At 38.3% G+C, this 18,443-nt stretch overlaps 1 protein-coding gene across 1 annotated transcript in view; it reads left to right on the top strand.

The window, feature by feature from the left end:
- Positions 1 to 13,266: 13,266 nt before the first annotated feature.
- Positions 13,267 to 18,443, top strand: part of LOC144650785 (uncharacterized) — a 130,754-nt gene continuing 125,577 nt past the window's right edge. The window contains exon 1 of the mRNA XM_078510528.1: positions 13,267 to 13,376. Within this exon, the coding sequence (XP_078366654.1) occupies positions 13,301 to 13,376 (76 nt within the window). The 5' untranslated portion in view covers positions 13,267 to 13,300. The remainder of the gene's footprint in view (positions 13,377 to 18,443) is intronic.

Here is an 18,443-nt window from a genome sequence, read left to right as displayed (position 1 = left end):
AGTTCTGGTCTTGTTGGTGTCTCGCAAAGTCTGCTTTTTTAAGTAGTATCAGCTTTGCTGTATTGTTGTTGAATGAAATACATTCGTAGTTCTAAAACAGAGCAGTGATGTGTAAAAGTCCTGATGCATGTAATTTTCTTTTTTTTTTTAACTGCATGTCAAAAGAATATGGAGAGGACCTGCAGATCAGTAAGTATTTCTTAATTTCGTATTATATCAACGTATTTAATTTTTAGCAATGTTAAGGTAAAGATTCGTTTGGAAACCAACGTTTATGAAACTCATCATTCAAAACTGGCAACAAGCAGAAGGACAGAAAGAATTACATATTTGGACAGTTTTCATAATCTGAACACAGGCTTCAACACAGACTTAAGTATTTTTTCTTGTCAGTATGAAGCCGGTTTTTCGTGATGTATGTATGGCCATCGCAAAGTTTTTTTAATAGCTTTATCAATATTTTCAGTTTCGCTAGTATCATTTCATTAAGCGGCCACCCTCGGGGCTTTGAAAAATGGTCGCTTGATAGAAGTTGGCCGCTCAATAGAAGTTCAATATAAATTGGATAGGAATTGCAGTTAACATGATTTTATTGACTCTACATAGCAAAATACTTTTAAAAAGTGAACATGTATAGTTCATGCCCTAACACAGTTCTGACACAAAGGGCACGTAGTTGAAATGTACAGTATTTCTTCGGGTTGATAATGTACAGAAATCTATGCAAAACATCATTGACAAATTTCTTAGGCCTTTTTGCATCAACCATTTGTAGGATATCAGTTATCACCTTATATCATCTATCCGACCATTTTGCTTGAAAAGATGGTTTGCTGGCCGCTTAATGAAGGTTAAAAACCATATAAATGATATACTTGCGACAGCAAGAAGGTGGCCGCGGCCGCTTAATAGAGCGGGCCGTTAAATAGAGGTGTCAAATACAGCAGCTTACTGACAAATACATCGGGAAAGTGGCCGCTTACTTACTGTACTTATATTTGTACAATCTTTCTTTTCTTAGGAGCAATCATGTGCCCATGCTGGTGGAAGGGATGCTTCTGGGGCCAATATCCAAATGATTGTTGAATTCCATGTTTTGAAGGCTAATGGCATTTCAGTTACCTTCTGAAACTGGAATACGTAGAGTGCATTAACGTAGAAGTAGTTCGCCCTTCACTCCTTCTCAGGAGGATAGGCCAAGAGTGAAATGTAGCCACCATGACTAAGGAATCACTTTTGTTTGCATGTTTGTATTGCAGTGTGGAACAAATAAAACCAGAAGTGTTTAAGTATAACGTTGTGTTTATTTGACTATTTGTTGTTGCCAATGGTATAGTTCTGTCTTTGGCCACATTTTAAATTCCCACTTAACCTGCCTATTGAGTAAAAGGCCCCGGGTCCCCGGGGTAAAATAAAGTACTACTATAGAGTACGCAGTGAATCAGACCAAGTGCTTTACACAACTGCTTTATTAGAACTGGATCAACTTTTCAATGAACAATGATGTATTGGTATATAATCATGTGACGGCGGTTAACCAATGTTGACTGATTATCTAAAAATGAAGGTATTTTAGCCAAACACAGGAATGAGCACTACAGTTGCTCTCATCAAACGGCAATAGCCCCTATGTATACGTAAGACCGGCTAGTTTCACGACCAAGCCTCGCTTTCGAAGTGCAAACTTGTAAATTTTATCACGAACGAATTCCCAAGGCAGCAAAGATGAAAAGAATACCCGGGTAAATAATTTGTGTAAAGAATAATTCGCGTAAACGAAGGTTGGTGAATTTTGAGAATATGACGTTATCATGCTTAAGGCCTATTCTATATATCATCTAAGCCTGTTTTCCGGCAGTTATTAATCAAAAAACCTAAAATCCATTTTTGGCTTTCAACTAGTAGAAAATTCAACGTTGTGATACCCTTCCTTACTGTGCCATTTACACAGCCGCTTCATAGTACATAGGAGGCAGCGAGGCCTAGTGGTTAGGTAGCTGGACTTGTGATCCGGAGATTCCGGGTTCAAAGCCTCCTCCCTGCCTCTAAATGGATTTGTGTTAGGTGGTCCCGAATTCAACTCCTCCACGCATTGTACGTAAAGGCTTTTTCTCATATAATCGCCCCGATCGTTTCTATCGCCTCTGTCAAAAAGTTTTCTTGCGATCGGGGCCATTGTATGAGAACATTACGGGCGATCACGATCGATTTGATCGCCCCTTTTCTATCCTTCTAGCTTTTCTTTCCCTTCTTCGCCGTAAAACTGCAATAACTGAGAAGATAGGAGGCCACGAGTTTTGCTCTTTCATTGGAGGCTGCCATTGTGTTTGATCTAGAGCTAAAATGATTGTTTTTCGAAGATCTTCGCTCATACCAGGCGATCGGGACGATCATATGAGGGTCTTAACGGGGTGGCGACTTTAACGGATAACGGTTTCCATTACGGTTAAAATATTTTTATTGTTTTTAAAGTGCATATGAGATGATTTTTTTTCTCGCGTATTGTTAGCTTGGTATGTATGTATGTACCTTCAAAACATGAAGAACCGATTCTAAACCTTTTTTTTTCTTTTTTCAGTTCAAAATACGCGCAATCTGCCTTCGAAATTGCCCCCTTGTTTCGCGCGGATAAAACGTCACGTGATTTTCTCGTGTGACGTAATTTTGTGTACTGCTTTGGAAACCAAAATGGAAGATACTGCGTTGCAGGAGCGCTGAATAACACTAGTTGTAAGAAGACTCTAAGAACAACTCTTACACCGATGGAATCAGCATGCATGAGTTTCCAACTGATCCGGTAGTACAAAATAAGTGGGTGAAATTTGTGCCGATTTTCACGCGTCGAATGAGCACACTTCGAAGAGTCACAATCTGCCCCATTCACCACGTATGCAGAGTCGAATTTTGAGCTTGGGAAGCCTGTGACTGTTGACAAAAAAATATGTAAACAGGCTCTCAAATAGCAAATTATAATCGCAAAATGTTATCACTTCCTTAGCTTTAGAGTTAAGTCTAACCAATGCTATAAGCTTATATTCTTGGGCTTATTGTTGGAAGGATATATTCGTCTGATATTCGGAATTTTATCGTATTTCGAAGTTCAAATAGCCTTCACATCAAACTAACACTTTCCCTTTTAAATGCAAACTGGTAGTCTCACCTCTTTTTTACGAAAGACACATTTAAGGAATTTTTTTTGTGTGTGTGCTCTTCTGTGCCGGAATGGTTTGATAGTCATTGTCGCAATCGCAACAAAAAATAAATAAAAGTTGTTGCCTGCTGCCGACAGCCAGCAGGCAACATGGAAATGTTTTAGCCTGCCCATCCTTAAAGCTGCTATGTATGCTATTTTGATCGAACAAATTACATGCTCTGCGGTTTTAGGCGTTCTTTAGATGGACATTTTTCCTCGCCCTGTGCCAACAGAAGATGAGCAGTCGAAAGTACGCGAAAGAAATAGTTGAAGTCCACTTAAATTGAGTCTGTATGTAGTTTCGGTTCTGCTGACATTTTTGTACACCCCACCTTCTACGCCAACTTAGCCATTAAGGCCCTCTATATTGTGATTAATTTCTACTAAACACTTATTTAAGCCATCTTTTGAATATTTCGAACTACTAATTTACGATAATTTTACAGATTTCACTTCCGATTCCCCTTCGCGCCAATTCTTGGCCTTTCAACCTGGTGTTTGCGCTTCTTTTCGACGGAAGACATATTTTAAGGAGTGTTTCCGTTGTGTAGTACTCTTCTTGCTTTCTTCTTCTTATTTTCGAATGGCAAATACCGTCAACTGCTTCTAAGACGGACACCGTCGTTGGAACCGGTTCCAACTGTTAGAGAGGTGTCCGGCTAATAATAATATAATTGACAAGTTTGTGCAATCACTGAGTTCACTGCTTCTGAGAGTGGACAGTGCGTGTTGCAAACTGAAACATGTCGATCTACATTTACTCGCTTGTTCAAGCAAACGTTTGCGACTTAGAGTATAAAATCTTAACTGTATACTATGCAAACTGAAACAAGACTAAAATAATCAAAAGCTTGTTCGATTGCTCAAGCAAAGGTTGAGAGCTTCTTCAAACGGTTATACTGTAAGTAGAAAATAGGACATCTTTGGTGACCATGCACTTATCGGTGAGTAGAGAAGTAATCCGTTATAGCGGATTGTTTGGCGAGGAAGTTTGATATCCTCAAGGCTTTGAGTAACTTTGATTAATGTGGATACGAAATTTTGAAGTATTATCCACCACTAAAAAAACACTTTTCAAGTGTCCGTTGACGATTTTAAAGTACCCATTGTCAGTCGTTCAGGGAGTTAAGTTACACTAAAATGACTGAAAACGGCAGGAACCAACACCGGGTGCCCGTCTTATAGATCGGGGTGTTCGTTAAAAGAGAGTGGACTGTACTCCATTTAAAAACAACAATCGTTTCTTGCTGCCGACAACATGTGGAGCTAAGGTATCCGTCAGTTTTGTCTGCCCAACCCATATAAAATTTGGGAAAATTATGCTCTGTGGTTAAAGGCGTTGCCCTGATAGACTTTTTTTTCGTTGTTTTTTTTATTTTGTTTTGTTTTTTCTGTCTCTTTCTTGTACTGACAGAGGGCCGATGAACACTGATCCGAAAGGTACGCGTAAATGATTTAATTAAACCCACTTAAAATTGTTGTAAGCTTGTTAACCAGTTCTGTTGTCAGTTTTGTACACTTCACCGCTGATACTGACATACAATGTATGTCAATATCACAAAAACGGCAGGGACCAACACTGGGTGACCATCTCTTAGAGGTGTTCGTTAAGAGAGAGTTGACTGTACTGCTCCAGTAAAATACAATCGTTGCTTGCTGCCGACAATAATTTATGTGGGGGATAACGTATCCGTCAGTTTTGTCTGCCCGACCCGTATAAAACCTTAGAAAATTATTCTTGCGGTTTAAGGCGTTTCCTTGCAGGCACATTTTTTCGTTGTTTTTTTTTCTGTCTCTCATATAATTACTGTACTGACAGAAGGCCGGTGAACATCCGAAAGAACGCGTAAAAAATAGTTTAATAAAACCCACTTAAAATTGTCGTAAGCTTGTTAACCCGTTCTGTTGGCATTTATAAACACTTCACCGCTGTAACTATCATATGTCAATGACACCCTCGATATCAGCTGTTATTAAACTTTATTTACCTTCCAGTCCTTTCCTTGTACTTTTGTATATCAATGATGTGCCAGGTTCGAAATGGGTTAACCCTCGAAATAAAAAGGTCGGACTCAAGGGCTCCGGTTCCTTAAACGATAGGTCTCCGTTGAGGCTCCGTAGCAAGTCTTCTGAAAGATTTGGACCTCGGGGAGGAGCCACTCCGTGTAAAATATTCTTGAGTATCCACCCTCCCCACCCCCCCCCCCCCCCGGTTGTTTATCGAGATAAAGACAACTTAACTGTCCAGACGGACAAAACACTTGGATTAACCGCCAAAATGTACCTTTTAAAAATATATCGATGGAATTTTTTACGCTTTTAAGCAATATATAACTTCCAGCTTACATCAATATGTATATAACGTGGGTGGGAATTTTTTGTGTTAACAGGCCAGAACCGGAAATCATCATTTATCTTTATTTTATTTACGCCACGAGTACAGATGAGCCCATTTTATGATATCACACGACTTAAAAGAAACCGCTGTCTGTGTAGAGGTCGCGCCGATTGTTTTGACAAACCTGGATTTTTCGAGCCTGCAATTCTCTTGCTACTAAAATAGTTACTTCCACATAGCCACGATTTTAAAAGCTCTTTTATTTCGTTACTCTTCCAATGGCATCATGCACAACGATTGTTTTAGTGATTTCTCAGACAATTCAGTAGTTTAATCCTAACCAAGATCTAGAGTTGTTGTTCATTCTATCTTGTTCTATATGATCTAGTGCACATGTTGTCAAGATGTTTATTATTATCCATTGTACTAGCAGAACTTTCCTCAAGCAGAACTTTCCTTTTCCGCCATAAAACGGTGACGCTGTAATGAGTTAATTACACGCCCAACAACAACAACAAAATACACGCTTTTGCAGTCGGTCTTTATCCAAAGAAAAGACTGGACTAGTGGCTCGAGATATTAACATTATTCGAGATATGCTCCTGACTTTTTTTTAATTAAAAAGTGACTTTAAATTGTGCTTTTTTCCTTCTCTTTAAGTATATTTATAATATGATTATTAGGGACACCTCGCTTGGCGTTAAGTTGTAGTTGATTATAAAAGTTAGTAGAAGACGTTAGTGAACGTATTTCATTAAGTATAGGAACTCTATGACTGCAAAAATGACATTGGACAATGTAGTCAAAACTACGTTACTGCACTGAATTACACTGATAGTTATTGTTTTCGTTTCCTAAAGAAAATTGTCATTGGTCGTCATTGGCACCAGATAAAAAATGTTTTCAGCTTCAAAGTCCAGGGGGGGGGACTTCAACATGAATGGGACGGGGATGCTCGTCGGAAAATTTAAATTGAAGCCCTTAAGAAGATTGAACCGTAAAAGATACCAGTATTCAGCTTGATCGGTCTAAATCGCCAAGTCAGTATAAAAGCTTTTTTTATATATGCTTAGTCCCCCCTAACAAGACATCGAGCGTTACTGTTCCTTTATATAGGTGTCTCCCCAGCCACACACACACCACCAAACACCAGGCCACCACCGCCGCCGGGGGCTAAAAATTATTCTACGCTCCTTGCATTGGTAGTGTGGAACGAAACAGAAGGGTTTGCAAAATTCTACAAGGCTACAACGTTTGCATGGTTTGACAGCTGGCAGTTCCAACACTGTTTCCACAATAAAAAATGTTAAACAGTTGTCAGTTACTGCCGAAGACACGTTAAGATCATTTGTCAGCTTAAAATACGCCAAATTCATTAGCCTGGTATGTAAATATAAGCTATTTTGACCTACAATGGTCCGAAAATGTACTCTATTTCAGACGGTCTTCTCTATGCACATGTGTTTTTTGATTTGTCAATGCACAGGGGGTAACAGACGATTGTACTTCGACATTCTACGAGCTTCTATGTGCATGTTGAGATGTAAATTTGCTGTTTGCGTCCAAACTCATTTGTATTGAAACATTTTTTTAACCATCGTTTGGCTTTGTATACTGTAAAGGCGGCATATATCCAAGCCGTGACTAAATTAGTTAAGTTATCTTAAATAACCTTTAACCCGAAGAGAGTCAAAATTGGAGCCAAGAGCTTATGGGCTCCTGGAGAGGGTGGTCATCATCGAGTGAGTGGCAGATGGGCCTTGGAAGAGTGAATGGTAAATTCGAGTCTATGGGGAAACTGAGAGACTAAGCGAGATCGAGACTACCTTCGCCTTGCCAAAAGAAATCGAGTCCATGAGACGGCTTCGCGAAAAAAAATTGACCTCACCCCTCTTGCTGAAGAGTAGATCAGTGAAACTGTCTAGTTTAAAAACCTAGTTTTAACTTCCCCAGGGAAGAGAGGTTGTCCGAGAATCCCACCACCGTAGAAAACATACTGCACAAAATTTTTTAGCCCACCGGATCCCAGATTCGCGAATTACAAATCGATAAAAATCCTTCAGACCTTCCCGCCCCTTTGAAAACAGGATACTTCCTAATTCACTCCGGTGACTTGACCTATTTTCGCCACTACCTGCGTAAAGCATAACTTTCCAAACAAAAAGCTACCGGCACTGGCGATGAAAATATGTTTGATTTGTTTATATCGATTACGCTTTTAAGCTGTCCTGAAGGGTAAACAGCGTAATTAATAACTAAATGAAGATGTTGATAATATCGAGAAAACTGGGCATCTGCCACCTAAAGACACGCAATCGTTTGTCGAGTTTTCTGCAAACATAAAGGTCGAATTGGTTATGCCAAGTGTACTCCTCCTGGAAGAACTATTTGTCGTTTAGCGGTGGTTGGATAACATAAAACATCACCTTGTCAATGAATGCATATTACTCGGAACATTTGAGACATAAGACATTTATATTTTTGTTTCGAGCGTCGTTAGAAAAAAACACCTAACGGACCTGTTATCTCTGTTCTAAAAATATTAATATAGAGGTTTAAATCTTGTTTATCAGCTTAAAGTTCTTGTAGAATTTGGCATACACTTTACACAAGCAAGGCGCAAACTTTTAGGGTGAAGCATGGGGAGTATAACAAAAGGGAAAAAAATATTATAATTCATCTTATTTTGTTATGGTACAGAGGAAACCCTATCTTTCCGAGAACTATACTTATAATAGTTTTTTTTTGCCTACGACACGCATGGCTTTATCAACACCCTCCATCAATTCTTCCCATTCTTAATTGAAGTAACTCAACACTTGCATACAAGGTGTATCGCCTTCATCCGATAAATAGGAAGTCTCCTTGCTCGATCCGATAAGATACACAAACAAGACCACATGCAATGAAAAGGTTAAACTGGATCATCCATATCACAGCGAAACGCCCCATTTACTCCCACGTTTTCCCAGAGAGCACTTTTGTTTCAAATCCGTAGCAAAAAAGGCAAAAAAAATTGTGACAAATCGATAAAGGGTACCAGATCTTTTATAAACCTGGAATCAGTTAACAGCATATATATAAGAATTACGGCAAGAAAAAGAAGAAAAAAACTAGTTAAAAACGAAATAGTCGAATGTGTCTAATTTTGTCTGAATATTCAACTGTTTGTTAAAGTTCTTATCTTGTTGAGTGCTGCTACTTTGAATTTTTTGTGAAGGTGTGCCGCTCCTAACCCTATCTGCGTAGGAAATCAATCTGTTCGAGGACTGAAACAATTAGGAATTAATTGTATTTGTGAACAGATCAGACTGTCAAGAATGGACTTCAAAAATGTCAGATCGATAATTGTTTCGAGAAAAAAAAGACTGATCTTCTCGTAAATACAAGGTTCTATAGAAAACGCCAAGAACGTCGTCAAGAAATTCGGGCGAGAGATTTTTAAAGTACTGTTTTCCATCGCCAAGTTTCGGTTCACTTTTTTGCGTTCTTGTTTACTGCCGCTTCTTGATAATTGTCTTTCGTGTTTATCTGAAAAATTAGTAAGCCTGAAGGTTTTTTTTTTTCAGGAACCACGGCTATTTCTTTTTCCTTTTCATTACCGAGAGCTTCACAATTCAGTTTCAGAACTTCTATTTTTTCTCTTCTTGCTCTTTTTTCCAGGATTAAGCTAACCGTTTCGTGTCTCCATTCTTCGTATAAGCGTTACATAAAATCCGTTAAATAATATTACAGAGTCTCTTATTTCGAAATATGCATAGTTGCGTTTGGTTCGACGTAATAAATAAATGAATGAAGCAAAAACGTTTAACTCGGTGGAAATTTTGTAGAAAAACCCCCCTCCCCCTCCGTCCCTTAGGGGTTAAAAAATGTGGGAAAAATTGATCTTTTTTATTTTGATCCGAGTATTCTTGACCTGGCCATTTGCCTATCTGATCTGCTTTTTTTAGTCGGAGTATTTATATTGTTTTTAGACCTGGACATTTGCCTATCTGAAGTTGTAAATCGCGTTTATCATATTTTGTTAGTTTCTTCCTTTTTTTCTTTCTTTTTGGTTTGGAGATGAAAAGCCTTATGAGAAGGGAAAAAATAGGTTTAATGAGGTTTGCTCCGAGCCCAATTTTGCCCAAATCTCACTTCCCAGTCTCAGTTCTATTGTTTATATGTTTACAATTCCCAGTCCAAGTGATCCAAATCCAATTCTCCCGGTGAAAATTTGCCCAAATCATAGTTTCCATTTTACCCTTTAACAGCTCCCCTTTAATGTAGTTGCGCTTTCCGATGTGATACCCTGAACAAATTTTAGTCTGAAAGGCAAAACAAAACCAAAACGGAAGGTAAAATCTATGAAAACAAACTAAAAATGTTCAAAAAGATAACTTTTAAGGCTGTACACTCCTAGATAGTTTATAGAGAGGTTACATAATGAGTAGGGAGGGAGCGCATTATCAAAATAGGAGGACCCCCCACTTCTCCTCGAGCTCCGGGACAGGTTGACAATACAAAGATTACGAAATTGAAAAAAAAAAAAAAGTAAAAACAAGATTGTTTGGACTTCAACATGTGTCGTTCGGAATACTTACAATACCTACCAAGCGGTAGGTCCCAAAGGTGGCCTTACTTCACAAAGCATATATCTACTTTTCTGAGTGGATTACTCGTCTCGTCACTCCGCGCCGCTTCAAAGCTCAAATTTGATTGACAAAGAGGGCAGAAAGGAAAAAAAAAACTTGTATAGATTCCTCTCTTGAGCATGTATTAAAACTTTGACTCTTATATTCGACCTCGTTTTTTTGTTTATTAGTTTCATTATTTGTTTTATTTGTTATTTAATTTTCCCGGGGACCGGCCCGCCCCCAAGGCCCGGCCCCCCAGCCGGCCCCCTACCACCAGCCACGCTGCTTCCCTACACAACACAACACGTAGCGGTAATGCCATCTACATATGAGAACAACGATGATAGTGTTCTTGGTGTTTTTCGAAGGCTAGTCCATCAAATTTCTTCCTCTCACAAAATGACCCCTTCGATTTGATTCTGTCAAATCGTGCGGAAAACTTATGATTTATGGTTTTGTCGTTTGTCCGTCTGTTTATCTGTTTGTTTGTTTGTTTGTTTTTTTCCTTGTCTTTCGGCATAGCACGGTGGAACAGGGCTGATCGCACACGGGAGATGCCACATTCTTCAGTCAGTGACTCTTGCGTGAACGTGAAGATCTAAATCATCTAAAGGTGGCTTAATTTGGCGAATTGAAATTCTTTTAATTATTAAAGCCATTAAAGTTTCATTAAAGCTAAAATTCCACTAGCGGGTTGTATTTATAACTTGACATTAAAAACAGCTGCCTCCTAAAATACATTGGTTTATGGAAAATTTATATGTGATTCAGTCATTGTCGAACTTTTAAAGTGTGCAATTCGCACAAGAACCAAAAACCGCCTTAGTGGTACCTGACCCAGGGTACCTTACACAAGTTGACACATTGATTGTCATCTTGGTCTATTCCCGCATATCGTACTTCTAGCTCCTACAAAACATCTGGTTTATTAGACGAACAGATTTTGATCAAAAATATGCTTGGCACGCGTAACAAAATTCAGAGAAACAACTATCTCATTCCCAGCTAAATATCAGGTGACAATTAACTCCTGTAATGATATGTTCACTCAGATGTCTTGGTGCGGGTGACCGTAATTGCAATTTTGGTCAATTTTGTCCTGCAGAGAACTGTGCAGTCGACAACTAGTCATTATGGACGAGAGTAAGAAGATAAATAAATGTTTATAACTTTCATTTTGCATTCTGCTGCCCCCCTTTTCTCCTGTGAAAGAAATTAAATAAAAAAAAGCTAAAAAGAAATATCAGGATCTTGTCCAAGAAACACAATGAGCAGACATACGGACTTACTCTCAGCATGCACGTCGCATTTTTTTCTTGCTGTGCGACGGCCATATTATAAACTTGTTTACCTCTCTTGTTTCTTTATTGAAAATTTGATTTTTTTTCTTTTTAATCCTAATTGTAGCTATCCAAGTCAAGTAAAAGCAAAATTTATCAACCACTCCAGCGTAAAGAAATGAAAACAGTTTGCATTTGTTTCTATTTTAATCTAAAAAGCGGATAATCCTATAATGATATCATATCAGTCTTGCCACTCTCCACGACTTTAAGTTCGAGTCTTCTGAAGCTCGTTTCAACACAGTCATACCATTTAATTTCTAATTTGTTGTTCACTGTGTTCATGATATTATTCCTGATGAAAGTCACTCTTAACAGAGTCTCTGTCAACAGTTTGAATGCCCTTTACAAAACGCTAAATGTCCAACCCTTTTATGTCTTTGTTGACCAAGAGATTACAAACCCGGGATTACAAAAGAGCTTTCGTTTTGTCACCGTTGTCAAAGCCGTGATTAACTTCTTCGCTCACACGAAACCTTTTTTTCCACCTTCTACTGAAGGCACCTTTATGAAGATCCAAAGCTCAGGCTGGAAATTGTGTACGGGATGTTCAAAGTTTCAATCGTGACACGGCAGACTTGCTAATTGCTGAGACTTGAGGCCAATGCGTTTTTTATCGAGCCTTTTTTCAAAAAATATTGGTGTGACAGATTAAATGAGTCGAGGGTGAGATAAAGTTGCTTTGAAATGTGCTTGCTCATTCGGGAAAATCTTTATTAAGTAATGGGATGATAAAAGAATTGGAAAATTTTCAGAGGTTATCATGAGAGGTCGAGCTGTGAAACGGTGTCATTTTGAAATAACTTCATGGGGCTGCGACAAATGAAGACATCAACCAGACTTCTCATGACTTCTGGTTTGGCCGTCTGGCACCCTTTTGTTGAGCGATGTATGGTTAACACCCACTTTCTCGCAGGAAACTGCGTAACAGACTTGCGAAACTTAGAAACGGCATATAAACTTCAAGGAGGAATCACTAAGCAAACTTCTTTGCTAAGGAAAGATAGAATATTAGCAGCGGGGCTCAGTGGTTATCTGTACTACCACAGAGCCAGGCATCGTATTGTGATCAAACTGACAACGGGAATTCCCCAATGAAAAATTTAGCAACCGCAAATTGGGCAATAGCCTGAAAAGTTATGTTGACAACTTATCTTACTCCTGGAGGTGAAGGGATTGAATCGAAAATTGCGCAAAATGCTGTCGTAATGAAATAGTTGAGTAGACTCGACAGTCTGATTTTGAACTATATTTGAAGATCCGTGTGATGCAAAGTTATTACTGTCTCTTCTACAACACGTGGCAGTGATCCTCACTGTTGTGTGTGAACGTTTGGAGGAAAGATTATTTACCAACAAAACAATTTTCTTGCCGGGTTGTATTTCACAGACGGGGGTCGATGTCTAAACGTTTGGCCCTGGGACCGGGGTAATCTTCACCTCCTTCTCTAGTATGTTCCGTAAGATCGTTCCAGAGCTCGGACAAACAACTTCTAGTCAGATCTATTAACAAAAAGTGTTCTTGTTTTTATTAAGGTTCACAATGCATCAACATGTACATGTAAATGTACATGTTTATGTTCTTTAAACAAGTACTCTTTTAGCTTCTTTTAAATTTCCTAATAAACTCTTGAAATCTGTCAGATAGCGCGGACTTTTCCGCTCGTGTGACGTGTTACCCCTTTGACTTTTGGGTGTCAATTTGAAATGTGATCTTGGGAAACAAAAGCCGCCAATAAAAAACCTTTCATGTTTGTTCTGTGGTACAGTTCGCGGCCGACCCTCTGTGAGATGATAAGTCCAAGTTTTAGCTGATGGATTTTCATGCCTCAAAAATGAGGGATTTGGTGGCGATATTTGTGTGCTATACCCTCATTCAGGCGGTTTCAGGTACGTTTATACAACTAGTAGCTGGTTTTTGTCAATGGAGTACACATCTTAAAGCTGTACCTATAGTTAGCTACGTTATATGAAGGCAAAAGGTTCTTGCTTATGTTGTAGTTTCTAAATGGACGTTTACTTTCAGATGTATCTGGTACATAGCCAGTTGAATACAAACGCGTACGTAATATCCTCCTGTAGTCGTGTTTACTTCAATTTATAATATTGGATTTTAAAGATACAGTGTCCACATTTTACATAACATTCCCGCCCGGGATTTAAAGATTAATAACGCGCGCGTGGCGATCTCTCGATGTGTCGGGCCGCGACGGGTCAGCGTGGAGCATAGCCTGAAAAATGTGAAATAAACGAGAAAAAAAATGCAGTTCTCGATAAAGATTTCCTTTTGATGAACATTCTTGATTAAAACTGTCATTCATCATTCACAAAACTTTTATTATGAAGACCAGGCATTCTTTTGCGTGACACATTCAAATACTTGCGAGTAGAAAATATATTTATTTTCAAGAGAAATCTGTAAGCAAAAGGCTGAAAGATTGATTTCTTTTTCTATTTGACCTTTTCCCTGATTGATTCCCTATTTCCTACGGAGAGAAAAGGTTTACTGAACATAAATAATGGTTTGTTCGTGTGTACGTGCATAAAACGTACAGATTGTTATCGAAAATTGAAAATCCTCGAAAACACTCTAGGAATACTATATGGCATAAAGACAAATTGGGAAAAAAACGTTGGCCATTTCCGGCTCTTCATTTTGTTTCCTATTCTGCACTTCATCGCTTTATTTTTCATTTTGCCCTCTTTGTGTTACTTATCTTCGGTCGATAGTTACGCTATTTCCTAGCCGATAAATATAGAAAACAGTTAAAGATCTCAAAAGAAAACATAGCAATTATTTGAAATGTTTACTTTTCTCTACTGAGACCGATATCACCGGAAAGGATTTCTTTCGCATATGTTGACTCGCTGGGTGTTATACAGTTTCAGATGGTAGATGGCAACAAGCAAATATCAAAAGATGAGAAGTAAACTTAGTTAAAAACTGCAGCCTTCCGTCACCGAGCTAGAAACAAGCACAAAAAATGTCTTCAATGTTAAATGTTGAAAGCGCAAATATCTTTTTTGTTCAATCGTGACGGCCCGATCCAGATGTGCCTCCTGTCCTAGTTTCGTTTTGCACGCAAGTATTACAAACATGATGAAAGAAACTCAATCGGCCATCACGTGAATCGACCTTAAAATTACAAATACTGTAAAAGTGAAGCCGACCTTTATGTATTAGTATTTTTGTTTTGCCAAAAATACCGTCCACGAAAGCGGCCATCCAAACTTTTGATTCACTGCATTTATTTTAACAATTGCTAAAAGACTTTGGTTCATCAGTGTTAATACCCTGTTTTTTTGTTTAGTGATTTGCTTGTCTGATAATGCGTTGGTTTTAAGAGAATTCGTGTTCTTTCTCGCAATTCTTCGATTCTCTTTTGTGGCCATGTATCTTTCAGCATCTTAATGCGACGACTGCGGGAATGTCGCCTATGACTGTGAGGCAAATTAATTTGAAGTTAGGGCTGAAGGCAATGGAAGAATGAGAGGAACGTTAGTCGCCTGTTACTCTTTGTTTTGCTTAGAGTTGAACTATATGTCTGGGTCACCACATGTTGTTGTCCTAAACAACGTTTTCGTTGACTGTCCGTAATATCGGAGAAACGAATCTTCTAGCCGCTTCTTTCTTGGCTGTTTTTCTCATTATAGTTGATTTCCAATTACTTAAAAATAGCAGGATTTTGTTTGTGGTCGTTTTAATGGGAGTTTGAAAAAAAGCCAGGCTTCCTACGCAGACATTCGTCACGTAATCTCTCCCAAAAAACATTGCATGACCAGCGCAGGAAACGTCTGCCAGTAGGTCTTTTACTCATAGCTTATTTTGATCAGTACTAACCTCAATAGCAGAACGCATTTTAATGGTGTATACAAATTTGGATGATCTTGATTTGAGGAAAACTGAAGAATTCATAGAAAACCAGAGGAGAATCGGGGTGGTGGGAATAAAAACAACCGGGATTATGGAAATTGAACACCGAGCCATATCGGTTACTGTCGTTGCCTAACCCGTCAAACTTAAGTAAAGAATACCGTCTGGTATTTTGTGAATGAAATGACGGGAATTATGGCTCCCTGCTTGTCGCAGCACAGACAGTTTTGCCTCGCAAAATAACAAGACATGACCAAAGAACAAGGAATTCGTACAACTGTTGCCCATGTGTTTTTTGATGACTTTTCCAATCCAGAGCCCTATGGTTTTCACAGACAGTTATAATTGCTTAATAATTAATCCGCAAACCGCAACATCTTTAAAATGTCTGATAAAAACTAAGGCTTTGAGGCAGTCAAAATTTCATTACTTTTTAACCATCTTTAATGCTCCATATCACGACATCCTATCTACTGAGTACTTTTTGTATTTTAGCGATACTTCAGACCAAAGAGCTTACTTAAGCGTTTTTTCCAGCTAAGTTTAAGTCTATCAATAAATTTCATTTAAGTAAAAAAAAAAAAACATGTGCAAGTTAATTATCGAGGAGAACATATTTCTTAATTAAAGAACAAAGGTATTCAGTCTCCAAAATGCGTGGACCGGGGACAAGATCCCTGACATTTTTTGTGTTTGCACTCCGAATGTCGCGCATTGGTGAAATTCTTTAGATCGAAATCATTTCCGCGCGTCGTCATGAAACATTCAATACAGACAAAAAGTCTTTCTGTAAAAACCGAGAAGAAACTAGTTCTGAAAAATGCTTTTTTGTGAGAAAAAAAGAAACCATTCAAGACATTGGCAAGGTCCGAGTTGCTTTTGTTCCTTTTGCTTATTCCTGCCAGCAAGCGAAGCGCTCGTTTCTATGGCCAGAACCGAAACCTTGAGAGAGGGAAAAGCTTGGGAATTTGGCCATAACATTCTTTGGGGAACAAGAAAACAAAACGTTGATCCCGATTTATTTCATAACAAAATATTTCTGCCGTGCTAGTAGGTAGAACTTAATAGTTTAGATAAAGATAACCAACAGGTTAACCAATAGGAATACAGGAAATTGCTGACACCATTTAAAAGATAAATTAATCCTGTGTGATATCGATAAGAACTGTGCTGTTATTTTTTGTCATGTCAGCAATCGCATTCGATTACCGCATGTGGCGTGATTCATGCAACCTCCATGACAGACGGTACCATTTGATGGAATAACCCACTTTTGGCGTACAGTAGCTTTAACTGTTTATAAGCCTTTTATACATAACAAAGACACTACTTGCCCAAGAGCGCGTGCAGTTCGTGTTCTATCAGACAACAATAAGAAAACCAATCAGATTCATGGATTTCCGATATAACATGGACACTCTGCGTGCCTAGTAATTATCTAACTGATTGATAATTAGATTATGAGCTCGAGATTTCTATGAGGTGATGGTTGATGAGGCTGAAAGGGTCCTGAAACGTGCTGAAGGCCAAATCAACTGTATTCTATCTCCATCGCCATGGGACGCATATAATAATAAGGCCTCCAAATAAACTATCACCTCGAAGAAATCGAAAACAAAGTATTCAATTGCTTAAAATTAAGTAAAATTTTAACTTAACCTTTTTCAAATAACGAATTGCAGTTGTTTCTCTATGAGCCTTTACGGTTAAGGTGGCCGGAACCTTTCTATTTACGCGTCGATGAAATTTTTGTGGCACGCGTTTTTACGGAGAAGATTTTACCGTTATCCTGGAACTTTGGAATCCTAAACGAAGAATGTTCGAATTTTTTTTTTTTTTTTTTTTTCAAGTTGCAGTACATTTTTGACATTTTCTGGTCAGTTATGGGCTATACGTTTTTGGGTCAGAAAGTGCTCTACTACTTTAGGCTGTTTTTTTTTTCCTTTTTGTTTTTTTTTTTTCTTGCTTCTTCTTTTTCTTTTTCTTTTTTTGCTGCAGTGCTGGCTTTTTACTACAGGGGGCTCATACAAGCGACGTCTCTATTTCTCGCTATTTGTATGTTTGAAATATAAAGAAATTTATGAGAATATTGAAAGGGACTTAATATCGTAAACTTTTTTCGAGTTATGTCTATGGTAAACTCAAAATAAACGTAAATCAACCTCAGCTGTTGTATTTTGTCGTTTTTGCGCCATTTTGAGCAGCAGAAATGACAAAATACACCACCACCTATTTTGGGCCTCAACATGTGCATTACTCGAAATAAATTGACGAAAAAAAACTCTTTCAACATTCCAATATATTTCTTTTTATTTCGAACATGAACAATCACCGCTAGTATGGGCCCCTTAGCTTGTGGAATTCCCGAGAAAGCATTATCGAAAAAGGAAATTCTTGTCATTGAGGAGCCAAGGATGGTCGAGGCAAATTCTCCTAAGTTAAGAAAATAAATATCTTTTTTCGTATTCATATATTTTTTATCGAGGACGCCAAAAATCCGTTCGTTTTCTTTTTTTATTACCTTTCGAAACCTGCATCTGCGTAAACGAGCTCATCAACTCGTTCAATAATTTTGATTTTTAAAGTAGCGTAACGGTGATTGCCATTCTTTTACTTCTTCCCTCTGAAACGCGATCCACTAAAAACCAATGGGTGATAGTGTATGATAGCCCAGCCAATTAAATTTCAGCATCTGCATTAGCACACTGAAATGTATGCTGGCTCAAAATTACCAATTCTGTAACAGCGTCGGCCCGGGCATTTCTCCTTGAAAAAAAAAAGAAATAATTCCTTACCATTTGGTTAGGAATTATATATTTCTTTTTTTAGCAGTGAATCTTGATCTTTATAAGTTTCAAAATATGTAATGAAGCTGCAACGTACGAGCTTTAAGGTGGCTTAAGATATTTTTGTAGTCTTAATTGCTGATGCAAGACAGAGCCCGCACAAGCATTGCGAAAAAACAAACATGGCGCCGATAGAGGCAAGATTTTTTTTAGTTCTATGCCGGTTATATTTGTAATATATTTTTCTGTAAATGGCACAGTGCGTTCTAGTCGTTTGTAAGTTATGGTGTTTCAGAA

The sequence above is a fragment of the Oculina patagonica genome, chromosome 4 (assembly GCF_052425735.1).
Source record: "Oculina patagonica isolate OP01 chromosome 4, crgOcupat, whole genome shotgun sequence".
Classification (NCBI taxonomy): Eukaryota; Metazoa; Cnidaria; class Anthozoa; order Scleractinia; family Oculinidae; genus Oculina; species Oculina patagonica.
The sequence above is the reverse complement of the archived record's forward strand: the minus strand, read 5'-3'. Positions and strand labels throughout refer to the sequence as shown.